At 43.1% G+C, this 12,508-nt stretch overlaps 1 protein-coding gene across 7 annotated transcripts in view; it reads right to left on the bottom strand.

The window, feature by feature from the left end:
• Positions 1–12,508, bottom strand: part of KHDRBS3 (KH RNA binding domain containing, signal transduction associated 3) — a 180,503-nt gene that overhangs the window by 49,939 nt on the left and 118,056 nt on the right. Inside the window, exon 7 of one of the 7 annotated variants that reach the window (XM_027616005.2) lies at positions 9,750–9,902. The exons of the other annotated variants lie outside the window; for them this stretch is intronic. Within the exon in view, the coding sequence (XP_027471806.1) occupies positions 9,873–9,902 (30 nt within the window). The 3' untranslated portion in view covers positions 9,750–9,872. Of the gene's footprint in view, positions 1–9,749; positions 9,903–12,508 lie in introns of those variants that run through there. 7 annotated transcript variants of the gene reach the window in all.

Raw genomic sequence — 12,508 nt, 5'->3', positions numbered from 1 at the left:
ATTCCTCTTTGAATTTTTCTGAGGCCAGAGCAGGAATTTTAACAAATAGTGAATGCATTATTGTTACAAGTTAACATATAATTGAGTAGAGATCATAAATCTAGTAGAGAGGGGATGTCACAGACGTAGTTCAATCACACGCTAAGCTGAGAATCTACTCTAAGAACCTGGGGTGGGGGATACGTATGTCCCTGTTGGCAGTGCTCAGACATGTTGAACGATTTTCTTTACACTTGAAATCTTTGGGTAATTTCTCACATTTCTTTATTTTCTCTGAGAGAACATTCTCCTCTGTGACATGGCCCAGTCAACATGTCAGCCTCATTTTTTGCCACGTGTCCTGAGCCTCAAGGGTAATAATTACTTCCAGTCCACCTGCTGCTCCCGACAAGCCTCTGCTCCCACCCCTCTGCCAGGGGAAGTTCTCACTGTGTGGCTCAAAGGACCCTCCTCTCCTGCTGTATCTTCTCAGCCCCAAGAAACCAGAGTCTATCACACCCGTGTGATGCCAGCAATGGATCAGATACACATCTGCATTACTGTGCGGAAATGAGTGGGCCTTGGCCTCCCCCACCGTTGCGAACATGGATCGTGTCTTGTTTATTCTTTCACACAGAGTAGGAACAGAGCCTGGAGCCTAGGAAGAGCTGCTCGATACATCAGTCCTCATTCCATTGCTGGACTGAATGACTGCAGAGGAAAAAGCATGCGATCCACCCGCCCCTCCCCCCCCAACCTGGTTCTGCCTCCTGCCCTGAGCGTGGGCCTTATGAACTTGTTTATTCTAAGAACCTACTGAATTTCTCTGGAAGAAGCTTAAGAGAGCTCCCTGACATTATTAAAATGCAGTGCAAAGATGTTTTATCTCCTTTCCTGTACTTTTAAAATAAGGTCCTATACCTGTGAGTGGGGTAGTACAGGAGATACACATCCCTAATAAAATGCTAAGAATCCACTGGTCTCCAAAAGCTCTGAAGGCACCCTCATCTGGGCAAAGTCAGTGCGTCTAGCTTTCCCCTCCCACCACCATCCCACCTGGCAGGAAGTCTTGAGTTACTTCCTTGCGATCTCTACATTCCCATGGTGACTATGGTACCATCATCCAGAAATTCTCAGCTGGACTCGTACAGTATTCTAACTCATCTCCCTGGAAGAGCTCCCTTATCTAAACCTTCCTCCAGAATTAGCCACTAAAATGTGAGTCTGAGCTTATTGCTTCCCTGCTTACAAATCTCCACTCCCCATCCTTCCTGTTCCTACAAAATAAAGCACACATTGCCAAGCCTCTTGCGGGCTTGCCTCAGCATCCTACCCAGAGATAGTGCAGGGCACGCTGCAGCACCTTGCTGAGACCCTCTAGAAGCTTCGCAGTTTCATGCTGTAAATTCTCTGTACCTGCTGCTCCCTCTGCTACCACTTTTTGGGTTTTCCACCAGAAGACCTCAGGCTGAAATTTCACACCCTCCTTTGTGCCTCCACAATAACTCATAACTTGCTTATACAAGGGACCTGGAATTATCCCTCTGTCTCCCTTCTTTCCCCTGGGTCTGCAAGGTCCTCAAGGGTAAGGCCCAAGCCTTACTTGTTCTCTTCTATCCTCAACATCTGGCATGTTGGAGGCTCACAGTGACCTTGTTGAATAAATGAATGACAAGAACTAAGTACAGACCAAGCAGCAGGAAATATAGCAATAACTTCTTTAACATGAGTGCAAATTAAGGAGATATTATAGGATCAAATGCAATATTTATAATAAAATACAATAAATGTTGGTAATGAGACCTCACCTGAATTCTTCTGTCAAACATTACTGTCCTCAGCAAAAATTCCCTTTTAAAACTCTGTATGCTATTTCTGAAAGTCAGAACATTATAAAAAACAGCAAACAAACATGGTCAAGAAATAAATGTATATTAATATAAAGTCTTGCCTCATTAACAAAGAGTTACTAATTCAACAGGCTACACCTCTGAGTTTTTGACAGTGAAGACGTCTATGTGGAATTTAACTGAGACGGTGACCTGGATACTTGCTAGACACCAGGGCTACATGAAGAGAAACATGTTCTCACACAGATAGAGATTCTGCGTTTGCCATTCCCGACCTAGAAAACTCCAACCGACAAATGGCCAAATACCAAAGAAATTTTGCTTTGAAAAGAAGAGATTTTCCGGGATAGAGGAAACAGCATGACCTATTTTTAATTCTATTTCTGTCACAAGTAAAATCAAGCATAACATTTAAGCTGGGAAAACCCATTTTAAACAGAGGAATTTACAAAAGACAGTGATTTTAAGAAAGAATGTTTCAGTTTTAAGTCCTTTTAAAAGGAAACAATTACCCTATATAACACCTCACTTTAATTAGGGTGATATCTGGTCATTTTGAAATGCAAAAAGTTTTCATTTATAATACAGCACTAAAATGTATTAAAATCTATACTCTTGGGGTGTCTGGGTGGCTCAGTCAGTTAAATGTCTGCCTCTGGTTCTGGTCATGATCCTGGGGATCGAGCTCCCTGCTCAGTGGGGAGTCTGCTTCTCCCTCTCCCTCTGCACCCCCCCAACTCGTGCTCACGCATTCTCTCTCAATAAAATCTTAAAGACATCTATAGTCTTATAATGATTATCTTGAGTTTATAAAGCAAACGTTAAGCTAAAAACAGTCTTTTCAGAAATGCATTTTCCCTGGGTTCTGAGTAATAATATGCTTGTCAAGTATCACCAATGACCATGAATATATCACATAACCAAGTTGTTTTATAATTAAGGACAAAAACCACAATATTAGTAATAATTCTAAATAAGAATCTTTTCCATAATCATTCAAATATCATTAATTCAACAATCAAATCACATCCCTAGGTATTGTTTATGGCTGTGAGGAATATATTATGCATCTTCTAGACTCATACAAATTCTTCCTATCAGTCTTTGGAGTCTGAGCCTGTGTTCAAATTCTAGCTCTACCTCTTACTAGCTGTGCAGCTTTGGGAAAATCACCTAACCTCCTCAAACTGCAATTTTATAATTTGCCAAATGGGAATCGTAATCCATGTTATGGTTATTTCCAATGGTTGTAGATGGATTAACCAAAAAGTATATATGAAAGCTACCTGACACAGTACCTGCCCAATAAAGGTAGATTTATTTAAGGATCTATCTCTTAGCACTCTCAAACTCTTAAGCCAGAGAAACAGCGGAGCTATCCATGTATTTGTCTTTTACAGACTATGATAAATTCTTAAAACTTGGGTCTAAAACTGCAATGTCTGCACGTCCATTCAGCAAATGTTAGTATGAACTGCCATGGTTTTGGAGGAAGAAGTGGCTGCCCACAGCTTGTGAAAACAGAGCTATGCCAGTTATTCACAGAATGACTTCTCTCCTCTCAGTTCGTACCTAACAGACACAATTAGATTTATTTGGATTTGACAAGGTGCTCAAAAATACAATAAAGGAAAATTAGATAACAGAGAGGTTAACCGAGCAATTGCACAAACAAGGGAAGGGAAAGCTGTATACAGAAAATTAAAGAAAACCAAATTAAACCAGAAAATCCCATGAGGATGGAGGAAAGCAGAATTACTAAATTGTATTAAGGCCACATTAGCACATCAGGCGAAAGATTTTTTTATCAATTTTTCCACGTTCCAAGGGAGGTGGGCATTTGTTGATTGTCTACTACTCTACTTGCCAGGCATTGCTCTAAGCACTGGGGGTATGATACTGAACAAACAAAACCAACTGCGTCCTTGTCCCCGTGGGGCTTACAGTCTGGTGGTGGTGGGGGGGGGGGCAGACAGACAAAACCAAGCATCCCAAAGATAGTATGTGGACGCAGTAAGAGGTGGGGGAGGCAGCCAGAGGAACCTTAACAAGGACTCTATGTACAAATGTGAAGGGACTGAGGCGCTGCTTATGCAGATTTAAGAGGGCGGGAGGGATTTCAGGCAGAATGAACAGCAAGCACAAAGGTCCTGAGGTACAGACAGCCAGGTGGAGTGAGCCAGAGGGAGGACAGGAGCCAGGTCCTCCGGGGTCTGTGGGGCTTGATGTGAAGGAGGTGACCACCAGAAGCTTCTGTGCCTCATGAGGGTTTCTGTGTTGTCCGGGATTTGTCTTTCTGCTTCACTTGACTTGGCTTCCTCGACACTGTTTCTTCCTTCATCTGCACCTAATCTGCTGAAAACCATTTACTTAGTTCTTTTTTGTATTTTACAGTTCTAGAATATCTGCTTTCTGTATTTCTATATTTTCCAGTTCTCTGCTTAAACCATCATTCTCATCTTTTAATTCCTTGATGATAAAGAACATATAGTTATTTTAAATGGTGGCTTCAACTTGTATTTACATATAAAATTACAGAAAAAAATTGAAAGTCTACACTACATATTTCTCCAGAGAGAATTTATATTTGCTCTGGGTGGGAGGATAGGAGAATCAGCAATTCCAGCTTAGCCTGAGCCCACAAGGGACTGGGACCACCAGACAGCCTTCCCGTGTGAGTGCTTTTCTGAGCCCCAGTGCAAAGCCTATGGGGTCACCAACCCTCTGCACCCAAATCTGGGGGGCCTTAAACTCCCAACTTTTAAAAAAAATGTTTTTAACCTTTCCAAACTCCAGATTTCTTTAAAGCTCAACTGCCCTCTCAGCTACCTCTTCAGGAACCGGCAGAAGCCCTCCCAGGGGTTCTCAAACTGGGTTCTACCAGAGAATGAAGCCTGATGCCCCATGCCCGCTGTGTACAAAGTGAATTCACTTCTCTCCTATGCGTCTAGAAAGATAGTACTTTCACAGCATCATTTGCTATATTCCGTGATTTAGATGAGGAAGCCCAGGTGAGAAAGGCTGCCGCAAGGGAAAAATCGCTCAGAAATGCTGAACTCACCTCTTTGGCTCTCGTTCTCTTCCAGGTGCTGGCCAGTATTTGTTTTGTTTGTACTTTACTAGCTCTTACACCTTCAAAGATGTTTTGTTTGGTGTTTTTGTTTCACCTTTCCCAGTGGCTCTCAGCAAGAAGGTCTGCAGCAGACTCTCATGAATGGGGTATCCCTGAGAACAGGGGCTTCCCCTGCCTTTTGGGCTACCATGTCCTCCAGGGCCCAGCAGGAAGAAGCATTCGGTAAATCCTTTCTGAATGAGTGGATCAATAATGAATGACCAACAGTTGTGGATTCATTCACTCACTCTTCCCAGTGTGAAGACAGCCTCTCTGTGAATGGACAGCTGGCCAGGAGTGAGACACCAAGGGACTCTAGTGTCACCAGGAAGAAGGGTCTCCTGGCCCATAAAAACGCAAACCTACTGCACAGTGCAGAGGTTTCTCTACAAGGAAAATAGAAGCCTCAGACGTTCAGAGTTTTACACTGTTAGCACTAAGATTGCTCCTTGCTTAGCTTTCAGCCTGAGAAACCCTCAGATTATCACCTGGTCTAAGGGCAGATGCACCTGCAGGAAGACGTACTGCTGTGTGATGAACAAGAGTACTGGGTCTGTCGAGTACAGCATTCTTCAGACACAAATTGGTCATATTTTAAACCCCTTTATCCAAGTATAAAACAAGGCATAAAAAGGTACAAACCCTAAGTGCATGACTCAGTGAATGTTCACCGAGTAAGCACAGCTATGTAACCAGTGCTCAGATCAAGAACCGGAGCACCAACCCCCACCCCTGCAGCCCGAGGCAGCCCTGGCACCTGTCCTCAGTTACTACCTCCCCCGAGCAGGAACCACTGTCCTGACTTTCAACACCATCAAGTGAGCTCAGCTTGCATTTGAGCTTTATATCAACGGAGTCAGGGTGACTCCTACGCTACCAGCTTTCACTCACCCAACAGAGTGCTTGTGAGATCCGCCCGCCTTGTCGTATGTAGCTTCAACAGCTGGTTCCTTTTTTGCTGCCTGAAAATACTGGTCCATATCATCACACTGTGACTTGTTTGTCCACTCCTGTTTTGATAGAGATTTTGCTTCTTTCTAGTTTTTGCCTACTCAGCTCTTGCACAAGTCTCGTGGTGCGTCCTTGTATGCACCTCTGTTGAGTAGTACCCAGGAACAGCATCACTAGGTCTTAGGGAAGCATGTGTTCAGCTTTAACAGGGGGTATCAAATATTTTTCTGAAGTAGTTACATCAGTCTGTTTCTACAGCAGCAGAGGAGAATTCCTATTGCACCCCATTCCAGTAAAAACTGGAAATTATCTTTTTTGATTTTAACTATTTTCATGGGTGTGAACAGCACTGATTATTATCTTATCATATACAGTAATCCCCACTTATCCAAGATTTCGTCTTCTGTGGTTATAGTTTCCTACAGCCCACCGCCGGCCAGAAGCAGATGGTCCTCCTTGTGACCCCTCATCAGAAGGTCAACAGAAGCCTCTCACTACATCACATGCCTGCGTCATCCCCCTCTCTCCGTCTGGTTACGAGGGCCTTTCATCGCCTCACATCCTCCCAAGAAGAAGGCTGAACAGCACAGTAAGATATTTTGAGAGACAACACTCACATAGCTTTTATTACAGTATATTGCAATAACTGTTCTATTTTATTATTACTGTTGTTAATCTCTTAGTGTGCCTCATTCATGCATTAAACTCTATCATGGGTATGTATGTATAGGAAAAACCACAGTGACCGTACTGTTGACTACTACCTGCTGTTTCAGGCATGCCCCAGGGGTCTTGGAACATATCCTCCACAGTTCAAGAGGGACCACTGTATTAATGTCTGGGGCACCATTAGCAAGGGTCTGCCATGAAAGACAGAGCTACTGGTACACTGAAGAATTAGATTTCTTTTTTTTTTTTTTTAAGATTTTATTTATTTATTTGATGGAGAGAGACACAGCGAGAGAGGGAACACAAGCAGGGGGAGTGGGAGAGAGAGAAGCAGGCTTCCCGCCAAGCAGGGAGCCCAGTGTGGGGCTCGATCCCAGGACCCTGGGACCATGACCTGAGCCGGAGGCAGACGCTTAATGACTGAGCCACCCAGGCGCCCCCCTGAAGAATTAGATTTCTGAGCCAAAAATAAAATTACTTATATACCACTTTTTACGTGCCAGGCACTATTTTAAATACTTCCTTTTTTTAAAAGATTTATTTGACACAGAGAGAGCGAGCGAGCAAGCAGGAGCAGGGAGAGGGGCAGAGGGAGAAAGAATCTTTAAGCAGACTCCCCGCTGAGCATGGAGCCCAGCTGGGAGTAGGGGGGCTCTACCCAGGCTCCATCCCACAACCAGGAGATCATGACCTGAGCGGAAACCAAGAGCCAGCTGTTTAAACAACTGAGCCACCCAGTGCCCCTAAACACTTTCCATATGTTAAGTGGTCTAATCTTCATAACACCATGTGTTAAGTACTAATATTTCCATTTAAGAATCAGGGACTGAGGCATAGAGCAGAGAAGCAATTCACCCAAAATTACACAGCAATTAAAGACACGGCAAAGATTTGAATCTGGTCAGTCTGACTCCTGCCTTTGCTTGTAACTATGGTGATAAATATATTGCTCATCCCCATAAAACAGAGGATCAGACCCTATACTGTAATCAACTCCTTGGGATAATGCTGCACTCCGAGGACATGTCTGGATGGCCAGCGGGCCTTCCACATGTGTTACCCCGCCTGACAATGTGGCTTTATTTTAAACTGCTTTAGCCCTGGAGTATTTTTCAAGGTTCCATGTCCTGTTATGTACCTTACACTCTGCTAACAAACTGGATAAAAGCAAAAGCATAAAGATAAAGATGATAATAAACCTCATCAGTAAGAGAGTACTGCCACACCTCTGCTGGCTGCCCCCAAATCCACCAAGGCGTCCCACAGGTCTCTGCCTGTGAACAGCATGTTGAGTCCTCACGGACAGCTTCCCAGCTCTTCCTGCCTGAATGCTGCCATCACCCTTCCCTGTTCGGTTTGCTGTCTCCTCTAGAAGTCTTTCCACATTCCATCAAGCAGATGGTCTTCCTCCATTGGTCCTCCTGAAATAGTCTGGATGTGTTTTTTTTTTTTTTCCCCTGTATCAACAAATCAAATATTACTTACTACATGCTAGGGCCTGTGGATAAGAAGGCATAGCACCTATCATCAACAACTTAAAATGTAAGGGAAATAATTATACAAATAAAGCGAGTGATCACATTGTTCTAGGAAGTTTCTTAAGTAGGATGTATACACATGGATCCAACAGAGAACAACAACCTGAAACAGATAGTGGGCTATGGGAGGATTCAAAGTGGGGGTGATAACAGCGTTTCTTCCTGGGTCCGGACTTCCTGATGGCAAGGGGTGAGTTCGATGAACACTGGTTAATGCGCAAGGAAAATCATAAAACTGAGCTGGCAGGTTCTTGTAGGGGATCTGTTATGACAGAGGACTATTCCAATGGTTCTCAAGTCCCCTCCCTGCCTCAGCCCTAATTCACCTGGGGGACCTGACACCTCCATCACGGTAGCTCAGACATAACCACCATTGCTCACTCGCTCACTTCAATGGGCAAGCCTCATGACAGAGGCTAAATGTGTTCTCCATGCCCTAGAGACACTGTCATTCCAGAGTCCTCCATGCTCTTAAAACACTTTTCTGGTTGTTTTGTTTAAAGTACAGAGAAGAAAAAAACACCTCTAAATACATAAATTTAAAATCTAAAATCATTTCTTAAAGTTTTACCTTTCCAAAATAGGTCAACCTTTCAAGCAATTTAGGAAAGAGATTGACTTAGGAAGGTCCAGGAGATAGACATTTCAAGTAAATTGCATGTGGCTCTTACTCCTGCTCTGGTAAAATGGATGTAAAAAATTATAGAACCTTCATCTTTTAATCTAAAATAAAAAGGTGTCCCTAGGCTTTTCAATTCACATTTAAAATGCACTTTCATAAATAACCTTTTCACAATCTGTACTCTGTTTTAATTAAATTTCTCACTCTGGAAAACAAGATAATTGAAACAATTTAGAGATTAGTTAACTGTCAAAAAACTATGACAGTAGTCACTGCACTGGGAAAATTTGCCACCGGTACAACCCTCTTCTGTAACTAAAGTCCCCAAACTAGTCATGTAATCAAAACTTCAGGTGAGCTCACAAAAAAAAGACAACGATGGCTTCACTGAGTCTTCAAAACAAAATCTACATTACAGAATTACATGTACATTTAAAAACTATATTTGGTTTTAACAATGGATTGTGGATCACCACATCAAAAATTAATGATGTATTGTATGATGACTAACATAATAAAATTAAAAAACAAACAAACAAAAAAAAACTATATTTGGTTTTCCCTAAAGGCCTTCGCGGATGTTTCTGGTCACCGAAAATTTGGAAGAGTTTACTCTTCTGGCAAAGGAGTCAATGGCAGTCCCCGTATGGCCATGTTTTGGAGGAGGACACTGAGTATGGCAGGAGCAGGGTGGATCTTAAAGCAAGTTTCATCTTCTGCAGTGTCAATGAGCCATGACGCTGGAGAACAGGCAGAACCCTGTTCCCTAAACCCATGCTTTAGATTGCTGCTCCCATTCAAAACTCTGACTTTTTAAACCTGGATTAAGTTAACAAATGGCAGCTGCCCTGTGAGTAAACACCCCTCAGAAGCTGCAGTAAGACAGTCTTGAGAAGCCCCATCTCCGCATCTGAAAATGTGTAGCGGGTGCAGAGCACAGGCTCCAGGATGTCTGGAGCCTCTACAAGTAGGTACAACCGCCCACATGGGTGAGGCATCGCAGTGGGATAATCAGAGCATATCAAGTACCTGCATGGCTTCCACATTCTGACAAAGTTGTAGGACTTCTAGAATGCCCTGACATACTTATGTTGAAAGGGGATCACAATCCATCAGCTCAGCCTCAAAAGCTTACGATTACACGGACGCTATCAGGGACATCCCTGACTGGCACGTACTTCCTATGAAGAAACAGATGGGTGACACTGGCATAATTAAATGAGTTAGAAAAGAGTATGATTAAAGTTTCTAAGATGATTTGAGTTTGTACATCTTGTGAGCATGCATTTGAAAAGAAGTCTCATTTTTAAAACATTTTTCAGAACTTCTGTTCTAGAATTCAAGAGACTCAGAGCCACTCACTCACTTTCACTTTTAGCTTGTCACTCATTAAAATTTAGTTTGCTTTGTTTATTCTGTGACTTTCTTCTCAGTACCAAGATTTCTATTTGATGAATATACAGTTCCTTATTAGTAAAAGCATCTCTAGGGTGTTAGAGAACCAAGTAAACTTCAAAAAACAATCAATTATAGAATTTTCAAGTTGTAAAAAGAAGTTAGGACAGTGTCTGGCCTAACCTGCTGGTTCCTTGGGTGAAGTACCATGACGGGCACTTTGTAGTCACAGAAACCAAAGCCCAAAAGGGTTCAACAATTTGCATAAAGAAATGATGGTGACACTGATAAGAAGGGAGACAAGAAACCAGGTATTTCACCTCTCAGAATAACATTCTCTTTATTAAATTGTATTGCCTTTCGCATTCATTAGTTCACTAAATGAGCCATGTTATGTTACTAAAATTGGTGTCAGATACTTAATTTTACTTCACTAAGTATATTTAACAGTGCACATGACACATGGAATGACACAATTAGTTGGCAGTAATAAAGGCCACTCTCCACATGTTTATGTATGATCTCTAAACTGTCAGGCCCTGTGACAGGCTCTGGGTGAAGAGGAGAGAGGAGAGAGGAGAGAGGGGAGAGGGGAGGGGGGAGGGGAGAGGGGAGAGGGGAGGGGGGAGGGGGGAGAGGGAAAAAGAGCTGGCATGGACAAAACAAGAAGGGCATTCCAAGACAACCGATCGCATGCAAGGCGACATGGCATTCAGGTCCCTGTCGTGTTTAAGGAACTAGGGCAGGTCAACAGAATGTAATATGATCATGTGGGGATGGCAGAAGGCTAGAAGGCTGAAGAGTCAGTCAGAAAGGATACTCAAGAAGGCCTTCAGATGTCACTCAGAAAAATCTCAAATTTATCCTTCGAGAATCTAAACTAGTTCTTCTATTCTGGAGCTGGGGAGGCAGCAGCACTCTCAGACTTAGACTCTAGAAGTAGTGTGAATAATACGTTACTGAAGGGAAGGACCCAGAGCAAGGACAAGGCCATGAGCAAGGGTGTGACTAAGTAGATGATAGCAATCATCCACATGTCTGTCTGCACACCCACCCATCTGCCCATCTAAACAACCAGTATTTACTGAAAGACTACTGTGTGCTGGGCGGTAGAAACAGGAGCATGAACACAGGTGGAAAGCTGGTGACAGGTGAGACATGGGTACAGGCATTACAGACAAGTGCAGACCGGGAGAAGTGCAGGTGCTCCAGGAGGACATGGCCACAGCACGTGAGCTGGATGCTGCGAGGGAGGGGTGTCTCCCGAGGAGGGCAAGCACTTTAACTAAAGCTATGGTGACGTGAGGAGCGGGAGACCCAACAGCTACGCAGACGTGAAAAGACATGAAAAGACTTGGTTTGTTCCCTGATTACAGGGAATGAGAAGAGGCACAGGGGAGCCCTTGCAGCCTGGGGATATGGCGGTGCCGTCCACACTCACCGGTCTCTGTGAGCCCGAGGGGCTGGCCCAGACCACAGCTTTGACAGTGCTCTGGAGCACTCAGGGACAGGAGGGTACACGAGGGAGAGGTGGGAGGCAGAGGTTTAGATCTGGAGTCAGGAACGTGTAGTGTTAGGTGCAATCATGGAGGTGGCCAACATTTTTCAGAGATAATAAAAGATACTGAGTGTTTGGAGAACATGCATCTATTTTGATTGTGTGTTTTCTCTGCATGTGGAGCCTAAAGTGATTTATCAAAAATGGTTTCATTTTAGAAATTCATATGTAAATTGGGCTCTGCCAGGAAGCGTCAAACATGTCTTTCTATGTAATTACACCAACATTTTGCATTGTTAAAGTGCTCTCATTGAATATATTCCGGGTTATGCTAATTACGCAGTTATTTAATTATTTGGACACAAGTAATGAATCAATGTTATTCTGGGGAAGAGGTACTTCTTGTTCTCAAAAAAGAGATGAGAAGTTACAGTAATTATGTCTAATTTTACTAAGTTAAAAGTGGAGCAGAAGGTCCCAATTTATTCCCAAATGGTTGAAAACATATCCATTATCTGTTTTCTTCTCTCCTGGAAAAAAAAGCTAATCATGTGAATTGTCTTGTTTCCTTAGAGTTATTCTTAAAAGACAAGCATTCAGTGACGGGAGGATCTGGTCTCCCCGACAGTGAGTCTGTTCCTTGCACATGGCCACTGCCTGTCACCTGCCCTTTCCGAACACTCACCTCCTCACAGACCAACAGATTTATTTGCTGACAGATGTTCTTCTCAAGGATGCATGCTCAGGGAGTATTTTGTGACAGTGAGTGTGATGAAGAACAGTTGGCTCAGGTGACATTATAAATGATCAAATATCTTCACACACACACCTTGAGAAAAGTCAGTCCAATTTCAATAGGCACATTTTGACAAGGAAATACCTTCAAATTATCAG

This window comes from Zalophus californianus, chromosome 4 (assembly GCF_009762305.2).
Source record: "Zalophus californianus isolate mZalCal1 chromosome 4, mZalCal1.pri.v2, whole genome shotgun sequence".
Lineage (NCBI taxonomy): Eukaryota > Metazoa > Chordata > Mammalia > Carnivora > Otariidae > Zalophus > Zalophus californianus.
This window is presented reverse-complemented; position numbering and strand designations above follow the sequence as displayed.